The 25,219-nt window shown below is 40.0% G+C and overlaps 1 protein-coding gene across 3 annotated transcripts in view; it reads left to right on the top strand.

The window, feature by feature from the left end:
* Nucleotides 1–25,219, top strand: part of PRKCD (protein kinase C delta) — a 60,918-nt gene that overhangs the window by 17,799 nt on the left and 17,900 nt on the right. For 2 of the 3 annotated variants that reach the window (XM_032698632.1, XM_032698631.1), the window contains exons 2-4: nucleotides 15,094–15,228; nucleotides 19,328–19,527; nucleotides 20,796–20,856. In XM_032698632.1, the coding sequence (XP_032554523.1) occupies nucleotides 15,114–15,228; nucleotides 19,328–19,527; nucleotides 20,796–20,856 (376 nt within the window). In that variant the 5' untranslated portion in view covers nucleotides 15,094–15,113. Of the gene's footprint in view, nucleotides 1–15,093; nucleotides 15,229–19,327; nucleotides 19,528–20,795; nucleotides 20,857–23,922; nucleotides 24,056–25,219 lie in introns of those variants that run through there. The other variant, XM_032698633.1, reaches the window with a different exon arrangement.

A 25,219-nucleotide genomic window follows, 5' to 3' on the forward strand; every position in this document is an offset into this window, starting at 1 on the left:
GAGTACTGTGAACCTTTAAATTTAAGCTTCCCTTAAATTGTGGAGGTTTTGATTCCCAAGTTGTAGCACAACTATTTTTTCCCCGGACTACTTAATTCCTAGGTCTTGAAATTAGGAATTGTCAGGCAAAAAATTTCAGTGTCATATCAGTCCACTCATGGTGTTGTTGCTTCTTGTTCTTTGCTATGTTTTTTTAGTAAACTGTGTGTTCCCATGTATTCCCATAGTTCGTTTGAGCAGGAATGTTTATGTCTGTAAGCTATGCCAAAAAGAGGGATTAAACCACTCCAGAAGTGATAGGAGCTAACTGAGAAGTGATGCGAGGGAAAGAATTCTTCTAAATATACTTAATTAGGGCTTGTCACTTGAAAAAAAACCACCAAAAAACCACCAAAAACAACAAACCACAAGTAGACTAAAATCTCTGATAATCCAGAACTTTGTATCTACAGTCTGTTAGTTTTCTGGAGGAGGAAAAAACTTCTATGTGCTGTCTGTATCCTCAAATCCTGACCATCAAGGTCTGTCCCATGGATGATTAATACATATGTGAAAGCTCACACAAAAGTAATAATTTTAAAGTTCCTCTCCATCTTCCTCTCCTATTTTTAGGCAATAGGATGCAGTTCTCTAAACTCTTAACACTTTTGGCTTTTTTGAGTTGTTTGTTCCACATCTACATCTCTTCTCTTTGCACTATGGGTTGGCTTTTACTGACTTCTCTCTTCACAACATGTGCTCCAAAACATTTATTTCACCTGTTATTTCAACCTATGAGGAAACAATCCTGAGTTCTTCAGGAGCTGTGGTTGTTACTCTTTGGTGAGCTTTAGTCATATTTTGCATTGCATACACTGTTGGCCCCCAATGTCGTGTTTGAGTCTCTCTCCTGTTAGATGCTCAAGCGTTATTTATGAAGTGTTTGTAAACTTACAGGCAGAGTGTCTGGGAATGTTTGGTGTGTTCCCATGGAGCTGAGCTGTATTTTGACAGCTGGTTAATGCCACAGAGCCTCCAGAGGTTACTGCTCTCTCTGTGCCGTTCCTCCACCAGTTAGATGACTTGTGATAGTTGTTCTGCAGACACAGCTGTGATTGACAATCTAGATTTTTAAAATATAGCTTCTTTCTTGTATCTGGTTTTTGTAGGATTAGTTCAGCCCAAGTAACTTTGCTTTCATCTGTAAACACAAGCCATTTTTTCAAAATTGAGTTGGAAGCTGGCGTTAACAAATTCTGTTTCTAATATTACAGTCTGTGTCATCAGTCTTCATAATTAAAGCACTTTTCAAGTCCATATATATTGTTTTATTAGACCAAACTAAGGAACAGAGAAGTTAAAGGGTTTCTTGGGATCATAGAGCATTCAAGATCAAATTCAAAGGAAGACAGTACAGTTCAACTTGGGACCTTTTCGACATTTATGGTTACTAATACCTCTCCTTGTAGTAGCAGAAATCACCAATTGCTGCTGTGTAATCTAATCTCTCCTCATTCTTTTTTATTTTTGGGTGTGAAAATGAAGTTTCAGTCATTGTTTGTAGTGAGTCCAATGAATATTGAAACCTGAAAGAATGCTTTTGTTTCCTATTTGAGAGGTGCCTCCTGAAACTAAGGCGAGCTGGGCATTGGCACCAGGAGGAAAAACAAAAAGCCTGAGCAGTAGTGTTCCTCAAGGTAAAGGATTTTTTTTTTTCTTTTTGAGGTGCTGTGAAACTTTCATCCAAATGATTCCTCACTTTTGTGTAAGGGAGTGGATAAAAGAATGAGCATGTTTTAGACCCAGTTTTACCATTTGTCTGTTCTGAATTATGACTGTCTTTGGATACCTTCTAGCCAGGTGTCTGAGTAGATAACATATAAAACTCTTGCTAAAATGTACTTTGCTAATGCTGGTTAAAAAAACAGGAAGAGAACAGGATAAAATAAATTTGATCTTTCTATTTTAAGTTCTCTATTTTCCCCTTCCCTGGATATTCCCATACCGCATCATTCCTTGTATTTAGCTTGTTTTAGTTAGTAGTATTTCTTATAGGGGAAGCTTGGGGTTTTGTAGGGCAGTGGTTTTGTAGAATAAATAGATTTCACTTAGCACTGTGTAAGTGAAGTTCAACTAAGAACTTGCCACTTAAGGTGCTATTAACATCTACATCAAACCTGGCCAATACTCTTCTCATCCCAAACTAAAATACAGGTATGTTCATCTGCCTTTCAGCTCTTCAACAGGTTGTCCTTTTGGTTGATTCCAACATCCCAATTGTTGCAGGGTCTTTGAAAGGAAAAAAACTGTGTCAATTATTCTTATAATTTTATAAATACGTATCTCAAAGGTGAGTAGAGACAGCCTACAAACTCCTTGAGATGCCCCTTGGATATTAAGTTTGGTGATTTTGTTTCAGATTGGAAAAAGGACTTTGAAAGAGAGCTTTAATAAGTATAATGCTTTAATAAGTATTTGTAATGGCAGATTACCTGTCTGTGCAATTCTGAGCTGTGTACTTACTCAACACTCTTGGTCCTTGGTTTGTGAGTAAGTGAGGAAGTTGGGACTTTCCATGAGAATGACTCATATTGAGGAGGAATCCTAAGAGCCTTCTCCTCTGTTTGATCATGGAAGCAAATTAATTAACCTGCATGCGTAATGCATCTTTCCAAAATTACAGGAAGACAGATTCCCCTTGCTGTGGGGGACAGGGTGAAAAGTTCTGGGTATAAGTTCAGTAATGCATTGCCTCAGAAGTGGGTAGAACTGGTGTTAGGACCCTGTAACTGGCCACCTTGCTTAAAGTATAATATTGACTCTCCCTGTTGATTGTTTTTGAAAGAAATAGTAAAACTGTTAAGGCTTACAGTGTAATCCTTAGATATGATGATGTCTTGCTACTATTAGACAAGCCTGTCTCTAACCATTTGTTCACCTTCACTTTCTGGTAGGCAGGTGGTGATAATGAAAGGGAACAGAGGCATAGAGGTCAGCAGTAACTGTGTCACAAGCCTGAATCTTGTTCTTTTGACTCTCTCGTTCCAAGATCATAAATGCAATGCTGTGTTCCACTGAACTCTGTACAAGTGCCTGGAATCACTGTTTCTTTGTGTAGCTCGTGTAACTGCACTAGAAGATGCTGGAAAAATTTTAACCGTCTTTTGAAGTTGCCCCTGTAAATTGTTTAGAGAATCCCACCAATTTCTGTTTGGGGAGCAGAAATTAATGTGTCCATTGTACAGCACACTGAAAGTTTATTCTGAATTAAGCAAGACAGAAAAATATTTACCGACAAGAAAAACCAAACTGAACAGTGTTTTCTCTTCTGTAGGCAGAGTTTATTTTACTTACTTGTCCTTAATTTCAACATGGTGTTGTAAGTTACGAGCAGTGACTGTGGAAAACGCTCTACCTCAGTACTGCTTGAGTCTCCTAAACTGCTTTTGTATTATGCAATAATACAGATTAATGCTTAAAACGCTTCTACTTTCATTTTATGTTCAGAGATTCAAAGTAAAACTCAAGAGCGTCTCAGATCTACTTTCAAAGTGGCTGAAGAATATTTCTTAGGCAGTGCCCACGCTATGCATCCTTGCACCAGAGCAGTACTAAATACTTGGAGTATTTGTTACTTGTTATATTTGAGTCTTTCAGAGGCAGCAACATGGGAAAAATTTAACAAAGTCCAGAATAGCTAGGGATTTAAACTCTTCCTCCTCAGGACATCAGATCTTTGTGTGCATCATATGTATTTGCACACCTCACCAGATACAGTTTCTCAGTACACATCACAGATGAACAGAGGGCACTGACAGCTGCAAGAGAATCATGAGGTTCTTTTCTCCTTTGACATCTCAGGTGAATTTTAAGTGCTGATTTTTATCATTCTGACGTTTTCTGTCAGATATAGGTTTCATAGCTTTATTTTCAGAAGCAGATTTAGTTTTAGAGAACGCTAGTGCTCTACTTGGAAAACTGTACCTTGGACAAGGAGATATATAACAGGAGCATAAAAATTATATTTACTAAACTGCGTTTTAATTAAGGCTCTTCACAATACAAGCAGATACATTTTTCAATATAGCTGTACTTCAGGTCTGAGTAAATTTTTTTCTTTTTAATAGTCCCACAGAGGCAGAATGGGGTTGTCTATTAAAGGCTGTAAATGCAGCTCTCTGCAGCTCTTTCCCACAGAGTTGAAATTCATTGGACCAAAGTTGATTTAACTTCTGTTTACTCAGTACTGGAGACTCTCAAATTGTCCAAGATGTGGAGTAACTTTTCATAAGAAGTGGGTTGTGGGCATCTATTTACCTCTTCCTATTTGTGTGAATTGCCTCTCAGCGTTGGTCACAGAATATGTCTGTGGGTTCAGCAGTAATTGCTAACATGGAAAAAACTGTATTAGAATAGGATTTATGTACTTAAACTGCTGTAGTGGAAGCAAATATCCAGACCAGTGGGGAAAAGCCAGCATCCTGTGGCCTGGGGAGTGCTGAGTGCTGTTAACCATGAGGCAGAAAGGAATCTTTTGGGCTAACTTGTGCTGGGGATGTGGCTTGTTGTAAATACCAGGAGAGCTCCTTGCCAGCACTCACTCCTTGCTCATTTGAGTGATGTGGATGTGTGAGACAGAGGACGTGGTGCTGCTGTGTGGAAGTGAAAGGTGTTTCAGGCACACAAAATGCCAGGGTGATTATAATTAAGCAAGCTGTGATTAAGCAAGCTGCATAGTAAACAGCATGAAAGAGCCTCTTGGCGTTCAAAGAGGGAAAGAATCAAGGCAGTGTGGATACACAGAGGAAAGATCTGGAGGCAGGACTGGGCAGACCATTAAGGGTAGATACACCATGTGGAAAGAGACTTTCCCACTCAGCTGCCTGGGGACGTGCAGTCTTTCCATGCTGAGAGCTAAGAAAGGGATCTTCTGTAATTGGAAGTGGGAATATTTGCATTTGGAACTACCAGGAGCATTTTCCTGTGGGCTTCACTCCTGTACTTGCAGTCTGTTACCTGCCTGCCCCCTTTGAAACTGGGAATGCACTGGAAAGGTTGGGAAAAGCTTTGTGCACAAGGTGTGTGCTATTGCCTCAGGAGAACTGCAGTTTACAGCTGTTTGGTTTTCCTCTTGAGTTTTTCTGTGCCAGTAGCAGCCATACACCATCCTTTTAAACTGAATGATCTAATAGCAATGACTTCTCCTAATGATGTGCTTCCCAACCAGGACAGGGTACTGGAGGCACTATTCAGTGATAGCAGCTTGTGATTATGAAAAATTGCTATAAAAATGGTTGTAAAAAAAGCACTTTGATGGCAGAAGAAATATGTGCAGCAAAAAAAGTCAGAAATAATTGGAAGATGCAGGGAAAATGACCAAGACTTTAACTCATTTATCCATTTAGTGATGGAGAAAGTGATAGGCCATAATGAGCCAGGAAAGCTTGTCTGTAGGAAAGTCATTGAATACTCTGTTGCTTCCGTGGGTTAACTGGAACACGAGAGTACAACTGTAATCAAAGAGTTTGTCTTCAGTTACTTTTTGGGTAATCTAAAGGTACCCTGGCAAATTCGTTGCATATGTTTTCCTGAAAGTATTTTTTAGGACAAGTAATGAAGTTTGTGTCTTGTTTAGGAGTGTTTTCATTAGTGAAATGACCCAATAAAGTGAAAAAACAGATGCTGACTCACAGTGTTGCAAAGTGAAGTTATTGGGTATGGGTTTATATTACTCTGTGTGTGTGGTGTTTTGCATATGAAAACCGAACATCTCATTTTTAAATGATTCTCCAGTTTCTTATGTTTCTGAAAGTCTAAACCTGAACTTTGAAATTACACCAGGAGCAAACGCTGTATTAATTAAAAGTGAATTTTGGTTATGTTTCTTTTTTCCCAGTTTCTCCTTATCAGTGGCTGTTCATTATTTAGCATCATCCTACACATCCCTCAGTGGATCTCAGTTGTGTTTATTTTCTCTCTTCATTTCAAAAGTGAGAGATGCCTTCACAAGTAGTGATGCATGTAACTGTGTGTGGATTCACTGTTTACTTTCAGTTAATAAATCATGGAAAAAGTCTTGTTTAAGTTGACTTATGTTGGTTATTTAATTTATTTTGTGGGTTTTGGCCTTCACATTCCTGGTAATGAAAAAAAACCAAAAAGGATAAAAACAAAAGGATAAAAGGATGATTTCTACTTACCCTGAGAAGCCTTCAGAATACTGAAAAATAGCAAGGAAAAGGAGCATCATGCTCAGGAAGGCAGATTTGGCCTATGTTAAAATCATAGAATGGTTTGGGTTGGAAAGGACCTTAAATGTCATCTAGTTCCAACCCCCCTGCCATGGACAGAGGCACCTTCCAGGTTGCTTCAAGCCCTGTCCAACCTGGTCTTGGACACTTCCAGGGATGGGACAGCCACAACTTCTCTGGGCAACCTGTGCCAGGGCCTCCCCACCCTCACAGTAAAGAATTTCTTCCGTGTATCCACCCTAAATTTCCCTTCTTTCAGTTTGAACCCGTTGCTCCCTGTCCTATCCCTTGCAGTCCCTGACAAAGAGTCTCTTCTCCAGCTTCCCTGTAGGGCCCCTTCGTGCACTGGAAGGTGCTGTGGGGTCTCCACACAACCTTCTCCAGGCTGAACAGCCCCGGCTCTCTGAGCCTGAGGGGTCTGACTGAAGAGACTGAGCGTGTTTGTGCTCCCCAGGGGAAAAATGGCATCTCAAAAAACCAAACCAAACAACCCCAGCAGTGCTGGATGCAGTCAGGAGGCTGGACAGGATCTACTCCTACAACTTGATACCCAGTTAATGAGCAAAAATTTTGGTTCACGGCTCGTGTCCTTTTAATTTGAAAGGCTTGGATGGACTGAACTGTATTCCCTCTGATGAGGTTATCTGAGCAGCAGATTTCCAGCGTGTATGAATGATGATATAGTTCTCTCAGCTAATGAATATTCTAGTTTTCCAGATACTTGGAGGATTAGGTCATGGTGCTGGCAATAGTATAAATTTCTGGCTTGAAGACTTGTGCTCCTTGAGAGGCACTTAGACTGCATAATCTGCTGATGTTTTCAAAAGTGCAAAGTAAAATCATTTTCTTACTGGAATGTTTTAGAAGGCATTTTTTATATTTCTGTTGAATGTCCAGTTTCTCTGTTTCCATTTTTTGCCTCTTCATTGTTTATATAGAGACATTAACCCAGTACATTTAAAATAAGACACATTACAAATCTCTCTTTTTTTTCTTAAGCTGTGATTATCATACTGTCTTTATGGCATTTGGCTTTTTCAGCGTGAAGGGAATTCAGTGGAAAATATAAAATTAAAAAAAAATAAAATAGAAAACCAACACAAAAACCAGCACAAAACCCCTCCAGTGTTTTGAAGAAGGCAGTATTTTCTGTTAGGTTTGAAAATATGTTGTTGGCATTTTCTATTATTCTTTCTGGGAAATATATCTCAGTTTCTGGGAAGCTTATAATTGGGAAGAAAATCGTGGAATTCTAGAAGGGTTTGTGTTGGAAGGGACCTTAAAGATCATGCAGTTCCAACTCCCTGCCATGAGCAGGGACACTTTCCACTAGACCAGGTTGCTCAGAGCTCTGTCCAACCTGGCCTTGGACACTTCCAGGGATGGAGCATCCACAGCTTCCCTGGACAACCTGTGCCAGGGCCTCATCACCCTCACAGGGAAGAATTTCTTCCTAATCTCCAACCTAACCCTGCCCTCTGTCAGTGGGAAGCCATTCCCCTTTGTCCTGTCACTCTAGACCTTTGTCCAAGTCCCTCTCCAGCTCTCTTGGAGCCTCTTTAGGTACCGAAAGGCTTGAAAACGTTATAATGAATCCTAGATAAAAATACTCAGCAAGAGTAAGGTGGAAGATGAGCTTGCTGTGTAACTCCTCTGTTAAAGGATACTGCTGGAATATGCCTGAATGTGGATCCTCTGTGCTTGATTACGGTGGTACCTAAACAGGTACTGTACAAAATATTGGATTTTCTTTGGCTCTTTTCCTTTGGTTTGGTACTTCTGAAAGCTGTGAGTAGCTCAGCTTTCGTAGTGTAGTGATTACTACAGAAAAAGCCTTTTCAGAATGGCTTGCTTCCTTCAGAGAACTCCTATTCACATGATGAACTTGATGTAGAGTTTTTGCAATTTAGTCATGCTGACTAAATACTGGCAAATTTCCTGGCCATTGCTGAGGAAGTGGGAGCTGAGAGCTGGTCAGGGGCTCAGGCTCAGCAGACTTCCAGTGCTCTCTTTAGTGACACAGAGTATAGCTTGGCTATAAGGTGTGTTGTTATACTGGAAAAGAGATGTAACTTCATCCCTTTCGCCTAAGAGGTTTTTTCATCCTCACTCAGAAGGGATTGTGTTATTCAATTGCAGAAAAAAAAGCCCTCAACCTCTACTTACTCCCCATGTCAAAGAAAAAAAAAGCATCCCAATTATACTTAAATCATGCACAGATAGAGAAATAACAAGGTTTGCCTCCTACCTAAGTGTTTTGGACATTCTCCCACTTCATAGTGTAATTTGATATTAATGAATTCTTCACTCTCCTAGAAGTTCATAAGGATCTGGCCAGCCAGCCCTGTTATATTAAACCTTCATGTTGTTGCAGCTGCTGTTTAACAAAGATATCATTTGTGCTATCAGAAATAATGAACAAAGTCTTTGGACTCTAGCCAGTGTTTCCTCTCTTGTATGCTTTTAATGTCAGATATTTGGGTTTGAAGTTGATGAAGAGGATTCATTTATACTTTTGTTTCAAGCTTGATTTTGGCAATAGTGACGAACAGCAGCTCATAGTATTATCGTTATTATCATGTTTAGTCCTGTGTGTTCACAGAGGAAGGAGAACTCGGGACTTTAAAAAAAAAAAATACTTAAATGGCTATTTCTTATGCACTCCTAAAGAAAAAACATCTGACAGTACTTCCCCCTTCTTCCCACCAAGTAGTGGTTGTGGAATATTGGAAAAGCCAACTGTGTTGCTCCAAATGTTCTTTTTCCCCCTTCCAAAAGAAAAGGACATTTAGTGTAAAATGCCTTTTTTTATCTTGCAGCATGTGCTGTGTGACAGCCTGTCCTGCTGCCTATTTCAGAGCCTAGAATTTCCTCAACTTGCTGATCTTTTAGTGTAAAACTCAGATTTGTCTTCCTCAATGCACCTGAAGCCACTTTAAGAACAGTCAGCTGTTGTTGCCGAGCTAGTTGTATGTTATCATGTGATCAAATAAATTGGGCTGCACGTCTTCCAAAAAAAAAAACAAACCACAAAATCAGGTCTGCTTTAGCTCTCTCTTGCCTGCAATCTGCTTTCCCCTCGAGCTTCCCAGGAGTTTACACTGCCGGGATTGAAAGAATTGGCCTGTTCAAATAAAGGCTTCTGGAGCTCATATTTTGAAGAGTTTCTCATCGTGACAATAAGGGAAAGTATCAGTAATTTTTTTCGGCCTTGAGAGTGTTGGGGAAATACCAGCAATTCTGACAACAGCCACAAAATTGGGCAGTTTGGGGGCTGCTGAATACGCAAAAAAAGTGTGGAAACTCAGAATTATCTGTGCTTCTGGCCAAGTGGGATGAAACCAAGGGACTTCTCTTGCTGCATGGCTTATCTAGATGGATTCTTCTCCAGACTGTTGCAACACAGTGACAGATTTTATTATGTAATTGTTTCTGTTTCTGGCCTTGGCCTAACCCAACAAAAGCAGAAGTATCTGAAAGAAAATACTTGAGGGAGGAAGGGAAGGAAATGGTAACTACATTTTTTCCAAGTTAGTCTTAGGACTTGTACTATTTAAAAAAAAAAAAAAAAAAAAAAAGATTAAGTAAACCCCAAAACTTGCATAATTTACAGTAGAATTTAGTGTACAGAATTGTCATTTTGAAATTATGAACCAAAAAGAAATCATTTGCAGTAAGTTTAACAGCAAGTAAATTGAATTTTAGTGTTAAAATTTTTAGAATTTTCACTGATTTAAAAATATTACTGCAGAAACTGTAGTTGATTGGGCCATTTTAAAGCTGCTGTTTTCATCCTTGACTTCCTGAAGATAACTGCACTTTTTAAAAATGTTACCTAATGGATATATTTTGCTTTCATGAGTGTATAGTCCTACAATTCTAATTTTAAGGTTTATTTTTATTTTGTTTATAAAATCTTCTCCATAAGGTAGTTTATTCAACCTGTTGCTGAGAAGCTTCATTACCATTCTGGAAATCCGTAGATTAATCAAATTAATAATTGGAGTAAATTAAACCATTCACAGGAGGTAGTTGCACTTTAATGGCTAAACCTAAACAAAAGCATGAGTGATGCTGCTGCAGGGACAGTACTTTCTGGAGAACGCTCCTTGTCCTGCAGGGACCTACATGCAATGTGTGAGTTTAGCCCTGTTTTGTGGAGAACACTTTTCAAGTCCTTCTGTGGATTTTAAACTTTCAAAGCAGCACCTGCAGATAATGTTTTTTGCCATCTCTGGCAGCTGTGAGTGTTCAGCATCATGATGTGCAGTGATCTGAGGTTGGATATAAGTATGTTTTTCAGGGTTTCCTTGGGTAGCAGTAGTGCCTAGGGAAGTCCAGCTGATGAAGAATGCTGCTGTGTGTCTTTTTGACAAGGTTGATAACAGCAAATATAATAAGCTCCTTTTAAACTGACTTCATTTTTAGATTGACTTCTACCTACAGAGCATCAAATAGAGACCAGGGATTTTAACAGAACCTGCTAAAAGTCTCTGTAGGCTAATCACAGGTGTGCAGAGTAGACAGTGGTTAGCATGATTGTTCCTCTGGTTCAGTGAATTTTCCTGCAGCACAAGTATTGTTTTTCTCTCTTGGATCATCAGCTGAAAGAATACATGTGAAGGGAGTGTGGGTTGTCACACCTGGGAACAATAAGAACACTGTGTGCACAGGTGAAGGCTGATAATCACTCTTCCAGCATCACTATTTGCACCCTTTTCTCGTATTATTGCCATGAAAGTAGCATAAGCACCTTTGCAGGCTGTACATAAAGAGGAAGGAGGACTTTGTGCATGTTTTTGGAAGTGCTGTGGGGGCAATTAATTGGGCAGTAAATCATTGCTGTCTCTCTTGAATGCCTTGTCCATTGCCAGAATGGAGGACAGGAAACCCTGGTGGAAAAAAAAGGATACCTGCAAGTTGGAAATAAACTATACTTTTGCATCTTAGAAAAGTTACTGCTGCATCTTTTCAGGGAGGAACACCAACTGGTCAGCCATGTGAGGTGCTGCCTACCAGCGTTGGTGTTTCCCAGAGCAGTTGTGTGGCCTTGGAAGCAACCTGAGAGGGAGCTAAGCAGGAAGCAGGCATTTCATGCCACCCAGAGCAGTTCTGTGAGACAGCATGGAAAAGCCATGATGTGTGTGCAGCTTTACATCTGTTTGCAAAATGTTTGACAGACTACTGCAAAGAAATCAGAGGCACAAATCAGCAGGGGAGCTTTCTCAGTTGTGTTTTTCTTGGATATGTGGTCCATATCAATGATGGACCAGTCTATGCTCTGCTTGTGCCCATTAGTTTTTTATTCTCTTCAGTGCTCTGTTGTCGACCAGTATCAGCATTTCCTCCAGATGATCCACTGTTTTTCCTCCAGATGATCCACTGCTTTGATGTTATTTCCTGCTTTGTGTAGCAGTTACAACCGTGTCTTTGTTTCTGGGTCGTGTTAGAGCTGGTTTGCCCTCCCTGTTTATAACCAGGCAGAATTACAGCAACAAAGGAACCCTGGCAAGAGCCGCCTTGGGTTGCAGAGCGAGTCCCTGATTGCTGCTGGGCACCACTGGAAGGAGAGAAACTACAGAATTTACCCTTTGTCCCTTCAGTCTGCGTGAAGATTTTTAATCTAATGTGAGTCTCGCGCTAGCAAATCTTGATAAAATTCTTCTTGGAATATTTAAGATTTTAATTTGCTTTAAAGATTTCTTTAAAACTGCGTGTTACGTCTTGTGAAAACTGAACATTTGTTCATCCAGCAGATGCTGACTTGATGATGTGAAGATGTTTCCATTTTTCCCCCTCTCACTCTGTAGTTGATAGTAACACTGTTGATTCTCTTTCAATATTAAATAGTAGAAAGCTCTCAATTTTAAAGCTGCATGGAAAGTACTGTGGATTTCATAGAATCTATCCCAGAATGTGGAACATGGGTTGAGTTTGCAATAGAGCAGATCAGGGATCCTTGACAAAATGAACATGGTGCTGGACAGCATCCAATGGTCTGCTCTGAACCAGTGGGGCCACCACCATGTACCTCATGTAGAGTGATGTTACTGGAAGATTTTTCCCTTAGTTTTTTTTCAGATAGCACGTGGCTTTGAAACTGTTTGAGATATTGAACCTGTCATTTAGAATAGCAATGCTCTTGGAGCTCGTGTCTCAGTTTTTCCACCATTTGTTTTGGATAAAATCTGGCCTTTAGGGAAGCAGTTTGGCTTTAATACTTCATAGCTGCAACGCAGATTGCATAAGTAGATTGTAAAATCTCCCTCGATTTTTTTTATAGCAGTTTCAGTTCCTGACAGGTACAGCTCCTAAAACAAGAGTCACTGCTTGTGCTGTCACATCTGTGACAGTCATGGAGACTAGAGGGGGACACTTGTCTGAAGTGCAACAAGCAAAGCTTATGCATTGCTTTCAATGTTTTTGCTTTTCAAATGTGAGAACACTTTTGGATGAGTGTATTCAGCAGGGATTTTGAGAAAGTTTGTTGAATTAATCTCTTTCATCGAGTTTTGCTGCCAAAAGCAGTTTTAGTGGGGTATGTTTTGTTTACAGCAGTGCAGCTGATCCTTGTCAGCTATCTCACTGCGCATCTTAGTGTAGACAATGGCTGGAAAATATATCTGAGGAGCAAATTCAAACCCTCCTTTCTCACTTAACCTCCTTGTGTCACAGTAGAGTCTATAACATATAGTGAGAGTTTGCATGCAGACATTTAAGATCTCTACTTCTGTGAAAAAAGCACAATATATAAGACTAGAGAAACTTGGCAAGAACAGGTAGCTGTTGAGTTTGTTGTGTTTTGTTTTTTTTTTTTTAAACTGTTCTTAAATGTAAAAGCAAACAGTTATCTTCTAGTTTTCGCTGTGACCTTGGACTTTGAACATCATCAGAAACTCTGGGATATTGGTGTTTTCTCCTAACTGCTCAACTGCTTGTATTGTAGCATTTCTGAGAGAGAAAAGAGCATTTGAAATGCACTGAAGCCGAGTATAATGAATACAACAAATACTCATATTCAAAACTACGAAGCAGAGTTGAAAATGTGGCCTCACATGTATTTGGCCATTGAAAATGAGAAAGGCTGTGAGATTACTCAACATGCATATGCATTGTATCTGTTCCTGTTGTATCTTAATCTGGAGTTAAAGAACTAAATTGCAAAGCCTTGTATTCTGTTTCAGGACTAACGTTGGCTTGAATCAGATGGGCTCAGTTAACTCAGTGCAATTGTTAGTTTAGCTTTGTTAGTGTTTTCCAGTTTTTTGTTAGTATTGTCCCAGACTTACTGGAAATTGTGACTTCTAGCTGGGCTGTCCCTTCCAGCCAGAATTATCCTGTAATCCTGCGATTCTGTCAAATAAACTTTCCAGTGGGAGCTACACTCTGACCTACCCAGCTTGTTATGGCCTGGTCGGGTCTTCGAGCTGCTTCCCAGAGGTGAACAAGGATGAAATCTGGTTTCTTTTACATCCATGTTGAGTAGTAATGATATGTGATCTGGTGCTGGCAAGTCGTGGCTGATCACTTGGGGGTAGTTCTGAACACAGTGAGCATGAGGCCCCTTGAGCAGCTGAAATATGTTCCTCATTACAGCTCTTGATGAGCATTGTGCTCATGTTGCCTTTGTGAAAGTGAGCTATCAGATGGTATTTGTTAATTTTTACAAAAGCTGTCTATTTTTCTTGCTTTGTGAGGCCATCTCAATCTCCAGTCTCATCAAATGGTGCCCCAAGCTGCAATAACCAGCGGATTAGTGTGGGAGGGTTGTTGCTTTATTGGGAGTCTGGGTGACCGTTCTACATGAATGTGAATTACAGTCCTGGCTTTCAGTTCTTCAGGGGGATGAGCAGTGGTGGGTGCCAAGTAATCCTAAACCTGTTTTCTGACTCTGTCTTACTCTTACAGAGAAGAAAGTGGAGAAGCAGTCAGTTAATAAAAACTAGCTCAATAAATGTTGGTCATAAAAGTTTTCTATTTATTATAAATGGTCTCCACATGGGGAGAGTGTGTGATGTGCAAATGCTTGTTTGCTGCAAAGAGTCTTCATTTCAGTCTTTTATCTGAATGACTGTATGGGCCTTAAGAGATAGAAGAGGAATGGTAATTGTTTCTCAGGTCGATGTCTGTACATTAAAAAAAATGCTGGCATGTGCAGGATTGCTTGAAGTGTCCTTCCTAGTGCTGCCTGACTGAGCTGGTTAACAATCTGCAGTCAAAAAGCCAGCTCAGCCCAGTTTCAAGTCTTTATTTTTTTTCATCATCTCTTCCTGTTACCTAGTGAACTCTTTTCTCCTAATCCCTCCTTCCCTGCATCCCTCCTTCTCTGATTGCACTAGAATTGCACTAGAATTGCCTTACTATCTAATAACTGTTTTATCTTACCTTTTCAATAAGTAATTTTTGCTTCACAAAACAATATTGACATACAAGCTACAGGGCTAACTCTGTTGCTGAAGGTGCTGTGAGTCGTAAACTGAAATTACTCTGAGTTCAGAAGCTCTTAAGAATGAGGGAAGACTGTAGTGAAACACCTGTTTGCTGACTTAGATATTGCAGGTGTTTTGACCTTCGGTGATTCCTGACACTTTAAGAGAGGTGACACAGTGGTGCTGGTGCTTTTTCTCTCTCCCTCTTCTCTTTGCCTGGTGTGTGCAGGTATGGAGGCTCACACTTGGATCAGTAGCTCTGGATGCTTCCTAGGATTAGTACACTGCCACCTGAAAGCAATGCTTGAATAGGAGCCATGGGATTGTAGCCTCAATAGAAGCTCTGATGGCTGCTGGGAAATGTGTGTCACTCTCTTACAAGTCTCAGACCAGGTCTTTTATTGAATGATTTTTATTTATTTCTTTCCACTTAGATTGTGCATCACTGTGAGCAATGGCCCCCTTTTTACGGATATCCTTCAACTCCTTTGAGCTGGGACCTGTGCAGAATCAAGGAGAACAGCTGCAGCCTTTCTGTGCTATCAAGATGAAGGAATCATTGACTACAGGTGAGGTTACAAATGGGGATGCTTTCCTGAATATGAGTAAGTTTTGAGAAATACTCTAATCCTTCTTCGTCTGTGAATGGTAGCGAGTCCTGCTGTTCTTGTTGTGCCAAGCACTTCAACATGAGCTTTTCTTTCAGAATGGAAGAAATAACAATGGTTGTTGTCTCCACCCCCATCTTAAAACAAGGCTTCTTTATTAATGCTTTCTTGTCCTGTGGCCAGAGAGCTCAGCACTTGGTAGGATGATGTCTAAGATTTCATAATTTCTTACTTCACCACCAATGCAATTATTCACAAAATATGTGGGGAAGCAGGTGAAAAGTCACTGTGGCTTGGGTTAAAGTGAGTTGTGAATTTTGCATGAGCAAGGTTTGCAGATGTTAAATAAAGCAATGTCCTCTCCGGCTCTGCAAGTGCCAGACATAACTGAGGCATTCTGGCAGAATTGTTTGCTTGAAATTACTTGCACCCAAGGTTATTTTAGCACCTCTCTATTTACTCAGCCTTCAAGGACCTCATCTTTACAGACGCTGGTCCAAAGGTTTATAACATTTTGTGACATTTGGCTGGAATACACCACTGTAGCCAAACAGGATAAGAGGGAATTGCTGGTTTGGGTTAGACCAAGCAGTTTAATCCTGCAGTATGGCTCTAGGGCTTCACAAAACATCAAAGAATGCAGGAAAGGGTGAATTTTCTTCTTCCTCACAATGGGATTGGTCTTTCCCCTTATTCCTGAGGGTAAAAGCTGCGTTTAAATTTCAAGTACGAGGCATGGTGCCCTTTCCAAAAAATGTTGTCATCAAGCAAATGCATTCAGCTCCAAAGTAGCAGTTTCCTGGTGTGTTAGGAGAACCTCTGAAGAAATGTTGTTGAAGGTATTGCAGCTGCCAGAATGTGTGGAGAGGTGAAAGTGATCTAAATAAATCCACCTTCTTTTTTTTCCCCCAGCCATTTGCTTTTGAAAAGTAGAGTTGTGCCAACATTTCCCCTCTTTGTTTCCATGTGTCTTTGAGGCATTAAAAAACGGGGGAGGAGAGGGCAGTGAACCTTGGAGAAGTAAGTGATTGAGGTAATCAGGAAAACAATGTGATGCTTCTGTTGTCAGTTTGACAAGATAGCTTTTTGTTGGATTTGCCTGCTGAACCAGGATCAAGGAAAAGCTTATTGTATAGGAAGAAGGAAGTCATATTGCCTAATGATTGGGCATTAAGCCAATTTGCAAACATGTGACATGTTTTGGAGCCAGTAGTATTAACAGAGAAGCAAAGGAGGCCTGAACACAGGAGGGGTTCTTAAAGGCTGTTCTTTGCTGAACACTTAACTGTTCATTTGCAGGCAGGCAATGTGGTCCATGACAGATCTTGATTAGTACAATTTTAACTGCAAAAGCAGCATGGCCAGGCTGGAAGTTGTTGCCAGTAATTCAGATGCCTTCTTTATGGTTTTACATAGGGCAAAAATTCATATAGTGACTGATCAAAGCAGATCTTAATTGGGACGTGGGAATAGGCAGAGTCCTGTGAACAGACTGAAATAGTTCTCTGCCCATCTAAGAATCTTGCAAAGAGTATTACCAACTCTTCTACAAACTGCTGCTCTTCCTGCAAACCCTGAATTATTGTTAAAGGTTCTACAAATAAGTACAATTTCTCCTATTCCCAAGGCTGCCTCCTGAAGTGTGCCTTTTTGATGAAGGGGTCTGGCTTTAGCAACCCAAAAAGTAGGCCAGTGTAAAAGCCTTGCTGTGCAGAGCGCCTGCTTTTAATCCCCCCTTGCATTCATCGCCCATCCTAATATTCTCTAAATCCTGTTTTGTTTGAGCTTTCCCTGTGTACTTTCACCACAAACAGGGAAGTGGTTGTGCCCCTGCTCTTGGCACTGGAGAGGCTGCACCTCAAATCCTGAGTTCAGTTTTGGATCCCTCAGAAGAAGAAAGACATCGAGGTGGTGGAGCAAGTCCAGAGAAGGGCAACAGGGCTGGGGAAGGGCCTGGAGCACAAGTCCTGTGAGGAGCAGCTGAGGGAGCTGGTGGGGCTCAGCCTGGAGAAAAGGAGGGAACCTTCTTGCACTCTACAACTCCCTGACAGGAGGTTGTGGCCAGATGGGAGTCAGGCTCTTCTCCCAAGTAACAATGACAGGACAAGAAGAAATGGCCTCAGGTTGTGCCATGGAGGTTTATATTGGATATCAGGACAAATGTCTCCACCAAAAGGGTTGTCAAGTACTGGACCAGCCTGTCCAGGGAAGCAGTGGAGTCACCATCCCTGGAGGGATTTAAAAAGATGTGCACATGTGGCACCTGGGGACAGGGGTTGGTGGTGTCCTGGGCAGTGCTGGGATAATGGTTGGACTTAATGATCTTAACACTCTTTTTTAATCTAAACAATTCTATGATTCTCTGATAATATTTTCACATTTTTCCACAGTATGGGGCTCTGGAAGTAGGTTTGCACTGTGAAGGATTTGAGGTTTTTCTGCCTGCAGAGTTTCCCAAATTCAAGAGAGAAGCTTTTAACTGAGGAGGAATGCTTTGCAAGTTTGCTTTGCAATGGAGGAGGTTCTCAGGTGGCCATTTCTGAGCATTTGGGAATGTCCTTTGGCAGGCAGCTCAGGTCTGCTGTCCAAGCTGTGATTTGCAGTGCTGCTGTTGGCAGGAATTCCCTAATAAAGCAGTACAAGGACACAATTCCCTACTCTTGTTTGCAGAGCTCAGCACAACTGAGTGGAGTCGTCCAGCAAGCTGTTAATGAATGAACACTGAATTTGCCTTGAGTTTCCAGGAAGATTTTAAAATATTAAGGTTCTAACAGACCATACTGCAGCTTCTTGTGGAATGGTCCAACTATTTAATCTGCTTTTCTACTGCCTTACAGTAGAAATGGATCATTCAGAGCTGGAAAGGCACTTAGAAAGCACTTTTATTGCGACAAATGATCACGATAAATAGGAGAAATTGTGTAGAATGTAGACAATATTCGTTTTCCTGTGCACAAATGGAGAATAATTGGCTTGGCAGCAAATCACAGAATAAAACTGGGAGGTGCCATTTGTGTGCCAGGGTCACAGGGAAGAGCTGGATGTGGTTGCTTGGAAGGCAACATCATTTTGGATGTGTTGATGGGACTAAGAGACCCAGATCTAGAAATATGCTTGTTATAGATTGTGCAGTCACTGGCTGTTTTCTCTGCCTGAGGTAAGGACAGGAAGAAATTAGCTTAATGGGTAGCAAGAGAGACTGAAGCTGTGTATTAGAAGCATAGAATACCAGGCATGAAAGAGCTACAAGGATCATCCAGTCCAACCTTTGTTGGTGAAAAGAAAAAAAAAAAAAAAATCCCTCTAATAAGAACAGTGAAGCACTGTAAAACTCCTAACAAAGGAGTCTGCTGAGATATTCTTGTGGGAGATTGGGTAAATGTTCAAAAAAAAAAAAAAAAGAAAAATACTTTTTTGATGTTATTTCATCTTTTTTCTTGTTCCCTAATGACACAAGGTCTGCATGTGCTAGGGAGGACAGATAAGGCCCTGAAATGTCCTTTAAAAAGTAGCAGTCATGGTATAGACAGCGTACAATGTCAAGGAGAGTGACTTATCCCAACATTTCACTTGTATTCATAACTTGGAAGTAGATTAATGAAATGTGAAGCCTTTCATCTCTCAGATGCTGATTTCAATTTAAACTGGGTCAGTGTAAGGTGTTCCTTAATTTATCTTTGAGCAGTAGGCATTCACTGTGATCAGATGACACATCATGGAGATTTATACCAGAAAGGAGCCATGAAATATTCCCTGTCCAGTTGTGACTGACTAAACTAGCTTCTGAAATTCCTCAATGGGGTTTGTACCTCCTGGTCTCTGGCTACGTGTTAACACCTTCACTGCCTTTGCATGCCTTGTTTGTCAGGGTGAGATTTGCCTTCCAAGTCATGAACGTTTGAACTGAATATTTAAACTTCGTCCCAACCACAGCAAAAGAAGTAGTAAATCTGCTTTTAGTATCAGTACAAGTATTTTTTATTTTGTTGAGTTGAAGTACTAGATCTACGTTATTTGATTTTACAATTTCTGTCCTCTTTGGGGTTACTTTGGCTTTCAGAGAGAGGAAAAACTCTGGTTCAGAGGAAACCAACCATGTATCCCGAATGGAAGTCGACGTTTGATGCCCACATTTATGAGGGGCGGGTGATCCAGATTGTGCTGATGAAAGCAGCAGAAGAGCCTCTGTCTGAGGTGACTGTGGGTGTGTCGGTCCTGGCAGAGCGGTGCAAGAAGGGCAATGGCAAAGCAGAATTCTGGGTAAGGGAAAAGGTTAATTCCTCACATTTTCTTCCAAGCTGAATGAATGCCATACGCCTTTTAAACTTGAAGGGGTTTAGATTTTCCTAGGTCAGTAGGATCTCACTGGTTTGTATTCACCTGTTACACTTGGTTTTTTTCCACACCTTAACTTGAATTCTGAGACAAGAATAATTATTCAGAAGAGTGAAAAACTAATAGTGGTCAGTTTTAGCCAATTCAGTGGTCTGCAATCCTCTAATTATTATTATCCATAGAATAAGTGCCACATAGACATCATCAGTGTTAAACTTTCTCTGTACAACCTGTCATGACTTGGACAGACCATCATAACCAGCAAGGAGATGTTAGTTCAGTTAGCATATAGCCTGTAAGGTTATTTTTGTGTGGAGAGGCAGCCCAGCAGTAGTAGCTGCAACTGGGGTCTTTGCCTTCTGGGAACTTTGTTGGGCAGATGTTCTGAGTGTCAGACTTTGCCTTAAAGATGGAAACTTAGTCATTATCCCAGTAGGATGATGGGATTTGTGGGGATATGTTCATGGGTGTATCTAATCTAACTGTGGTTTGGTTTTATTTGGGAGTTGGGGTTTTTTTCCAAAGTTGTATTTAGTGTAACCCAGGGATACTTTGCTCTGTGCTGAAGTGAAGATTGAATCACTCTTTCATTCTTAATGGTTTCTTATCTTTTTTAAAGGCAGCATTTTAAGAATTAGTGGCTACTTTCTGAGCACAGGAACTGACCTCATCTATTGGCTCAAAAGACGCTTTTTTTTTGGTTTTGCTGGTCTGTAGAATTTGCCACAGAAACCACATGTAATGGTTTGAGGGGGAAAGGAAAACAAATTTTGATGATACCACTTTTTTTCATTACAGGCAACAGCATTTGATATCACTATGGTTTGTGCTCTCTATAAAAGTATAAAGGATTGTATAGACTTTTTCTTTTAAAACTGGGTTCCTGTGCAGATTGAGTTTACTAATATTAGAAACAGAAGCCAACAAACTTCTTTGCAGAAAGGGGAGAGGGACATGCACAAACAATGTGAACTCTGACTGTGCTGAACTCTTGGGTAGACATCAAAGCAATACACACGAGTAAAAGCAAGAGAATAAAAGCCCCTGACTCAGCTGCAACAGTGAGATATGGAAGATGATTGTAAACAAACAGTTATTGAATATTCTGCTTTGAGTCCCTAGAAGGAACTGTTTAAATTCCTAAGAGATTCAGTCAAACACACACTTCACTGTTGGTATCTTTCTTTCCATAGCTTGACCTACAACCTCAGGGGAAGGTGCTGATGGCTGTGCAGTATTTTTTGGAAGATGCAGGTAATGTCAACTGTTTATTTTTAGTCACTTATGTGAAAAAAGTTATAATATCTACAAGTCCTTTTGCAGAACAAAGGATGTAGCTCACAAAAAAAATACCACCTGGGGTACTGAGTAGAATTTTCTGATGTTATTAATTTGTTTTCTAGGGGTTTCTTTGTTATGTGGACACATGGTTGGATTTGTTCATTTCTAAATGCCTTTGTGCCTCTAAATGCTGTTGGATTTAGATACTTTTGTATCTTTGATATGTCTGTCCTCATGTTTTGATACAATAAAAAAGGTATCAGTTCCTTTTTATATGCAAGGAAGTTAAATCTCTTATTCTAGCTTATGTGGGAAACTTTTTTTTGTGGATTGGAGAAGTGGGTCTGAGTTTCCTGGGATTCAGAGTTTCCTGGGATTCACCGGAAACTGGTTGTAGCAAGGAATGAATGGTTTAGTATTCAAATGCAAATCTAGTCGATGTTCTGACAAACGAGTTGAAAAAGTAAACAGGCTGTTTATGTCAGAAGTATACACACACTCTTTGCAAAGCAACTAGGAAGGAAAGTACAATAATAAAAACAAGTATTTTAGCATGGATTTGTGTATCTGTGGAATCCTTGCCTAAAGGAGATGCTGTAAACTCACAACTTGCTTGGGTAGTGGTTACAACTTTCCCATACTGGAAGTCATGACACCATTATTTCTTGGGAATAATATTATAATTAGTATAACTACTCTGCCATATTAGTCTGTCAGTCTTACAAGTTTTATTACCATGTGTTTATAAATAATAAGTGGAGAGAGAAAGCAGGAAGTTTTGAAGCATTGGTGGTTTCTTTCCCCACAGATACATACACAGGGAGCACAGTTTTGCTCTCATAGAACAAGTTAATTGTGAAGGTACCATCCATTTTTGTACCATATGGACAATCTGTGTAGCAGATACTAGAAAAGCTACTGAAGATAGAATGTGATGTACAGTACATGACACTTCAGAGTTGACATTTTATCTCTGTGATGGCAAAAAAACCCCAGCCTATATACTTGTTATTTTGTCTCTGAAAAGTTGACTCTATAAAGCAGAATTTCAAAACAATGTGGAACTTTTAAGAGTCAGTAGGTAAGAGTGTTTCTTTGAAGATCCAAAGCTCTCTGTTTATGCTGCAGTAATACTCTGGTTTGCATTCAGACTGTTGTGGGCCATTACATTAAAACACCTTAACCTTGATCTTTGACGTGGTTTCCTGTGCAAGGCTGTTTCAGAGGGCAGTGGTGTTATGAGAGTCTTATCAATTTAACGAGACATACAGAAATCTAGCTCTCCTGGAAACATAAAAGTTTCTCAACCAAACCAGTACAAACCGAATTTCTGTATTCTCAGTTGCTTATTTGATGAAGCTGAAATGTATTTCCTGCTCTCCACATAGACATGAGGAAAAATAGAGATGTAAATGTGTAAACCTTCCATAATTTATTATTAGCTGTTAGTAGGAAGGTAATATACGCATATGCTGTAAGCACTAAAATAATTTTACTTAAAATAATTTTACTTACTAATCAAAATCATTTAAAAATAGATGCAATGTTCTTGCAGTTCTTCTCATTGCCTTTATTAGGGATTGCAGATGGTTGTGGATGAAGCCTGAATACCAAATAGATCATTAATTCATGCAATCATACCTTAATTGGCAAGTTAAGATTCAGCTGTTATTGCACCTTTTCCATCTTTACTTTGCAACAACTTCCTATTTACCTTCTGCTTTATATAAAATTAGCCACTGATACCTTTTTGGTAACTAACCCACATAGGTGGTGGAAAACTGCCTTTCAAGACATTTCAGTACCTTTATACATCTACATTTCGTGAAGGAAAGTTACTTAATCTGGTACTTGATGTGAACACTGCAAATATCAATACATATCAAATATCAATACTACTACTCCTCAAAATTATAAACCTCCCTCATGTTACTGCTAAATAGGCAAACACTGATTTGTGGCTCATCACTGCGCTGCTGTAAATGTTTCCTTGAGTTAAATTTGCAGTTACCAGTGTTAGATGAGAGAGGTTTGTTAGTGCATTACAAGGATGTTTGTATTAACCTCCATTCTTAACATTGCTAAAACCCTTAGTTAATAGTTGAACGCTCAGAGACAGTTCACATTCCTTCCTATACAGATACCAGTTTGTTCTCTCCCTGACCTGCTTTCCTATATAGAACTCTATGGTTGCTGAGTTTCTAAAATACTAAAAAAGGCTTGTTCTGAAACTGGTATTCCAGTTGTTCCCTAGTTTATTTGAAGGTATTGCCACCATTAGTATCTTTGAGTTACAGGAGCTACCTTTTGTTTGAAAATCTCCAAGCACTTTGCAAAAGTCACTAATTCTTTCTGTGGCTTGTTTTACAAACTAAAGCTGCTGTTTTTCAAACCTTCCTTCTGAGCAGCAAAACACCCTGCCATCTTTAGAGAAAACTGCTTTCCTCTGCTTCAAAGGTACAGAGCAGTATTGAGAAATGAGCATGTTATCACTCCACTAATAAGTATATTATTAGAGAAGAAAAATCATGGAATCATGGTATTAAAATTTCCTCCATGATAGGCTACATTGAGACTTTTCATTTGTATATTGTTTGTGCAGACTGAGGCCTGGCCAGTTAGTTTAGGGCTATGTATGAAAAGTCTTCCAAGTCTTACAGGTCTTTTTGCTTTCTAGACCTTGTAAAATGGGGACTGCAGAGCCTTGACTTAGAGCTGTCAAAGAATTTCTTTTGTCTTCTGTCCTGTGATTTGAGTATAAGCTTGTGCTGGAAATTTTAAAGTTTTTTTCTTCTGGTACGTGAAACGTGAGAACAAAGGTGTTGACCTCAATTTCAATTTCAGACCATTGTTTTCCTTCTGTCCCTCCTTCTCTAGTTGTAGTATTGAAACTAGGTTATAATTCTCTAAAGCAGCTTTAGTTTTAATAGGTGGGAGTTGCAATACGTTTAATGCTTTGCTTGATCTTTGTTTATTCAAATGTAGTTAATGACCTTATCCAGTAAGAAAACCCAGGACCTCACTCTGCTGAGTGTCTTGTGCAGCATTAGCAGCTTTGGAAGTGTGCTTGTGTCTTGGGTTCAGTTTCTGAATTGCTGTTTTGCTGCCTTTAGCTTCCTGCAGAAAGGGTTAGTGAGTTCTTTCCTTAAAATGCCACTGGAAGTACCAGAAGGTGAGTAATTTGTGTGTGAACTTTTGATATCTCAAGTGTCTGACTTACGGGAGAGGAACATGAGCCATAGATTTTGAATATGTTTTTCTCTGTGTGTCAAGATGAATGTTGGGGAAGCATGAGATTTCAGAATTTTTCTGAGTTACCTTTGAAAAACAATAGGGTAAATAACAGATTTGCTATCACAGTCTGCACATTGTCTAAATTAAGATCTGAAGAAAGGTTCTCTATGGATGAGGTGTATTGTAGAAGGATTGTCACATTATTAGTATATAACTGTGATGAGGGCTGAAAAGCCCTCTTATAATTGTACATGGGGATGTTGGTATGATTTGATTATTTAACTAAGAAAATACTATTTCTAGAAATTTGGCAGATGTGGTGGTTATTCAGCAGCACCTAGCATCTGCTTTAACCTGCTCCTAGAAGTGTAATTGCATGAATTTAATAACATCTTCTGGCTTTATTTTCCGATTTTCTTTAAGAAAATGAGACGTTTGCAGATGTGGTGATTTCATAAACACCAGGTTGGCAGTGTTTGTGGTTGGTAAGGTAGATAACATGCTGTGTGGAGCAGAGAAAATTTGATATAGTTCATATGTTTGGTAGAAATTTGACTTAGATGCTGTATGTCTAAAGGTTAGTTTTACTATGCCTTTGTAATTTGAAAAAGAAAAAAGGGAACTTATTTTCCAGTTTATTCCCTGTTTTACCACAACAAATGAGGTATCAGGTGTCTCTGCAGAAGGGTTATATAAAGCACTTACTGAAGTGTAAAATAAGAAGTGCTCTGTCCGCTGAGCCCGGGCCATGTTCGCGCAGCAGCTCTGAGCGGGTGTGAGCGCTACAGAGGCTGCAGTGTGGGGGTTTTTTATTCCTGGATTGAAAAGCAGGGCTTGTTAAAACTCTGGTGTTTTGTTTTAGCACTTTTCTAGAAGGTGGTTGGCGTCATTAATGCCTCAGAAAGGCTGGTTCAGCAGAGACACCCTAAAGCAGCTGCAGAGCAGCCCCTCAGTGCTCTGCGAGTGTCGGGCAGGACAGCGGGAGGTGCTGGCTCAGGGGCCAGGCAGGACTTCATTGAACTGTGCAAGGCCACGCTGGACAGGGCTTTGAGCAACCTGGTCTGGTGGAAGGTGTCCCTGCCCATGGCAGGGCAGTGGAACT

This window comes from Chiroxiphia lanceolata, chromosome 11, assembly GCF_009829145.1.
Source record: "Chiroxiphia lanceolata isolate bChiLan1 chromosome 11, bChiLan1.pri, whole genome shotgun sequence".
Lineage (NCBI taxonomy): Eukaryota > Metazoa > Chordata > Aves > Passeriformes > Pipridae > Chiroxiphia > Chiroxiphia lanceolata.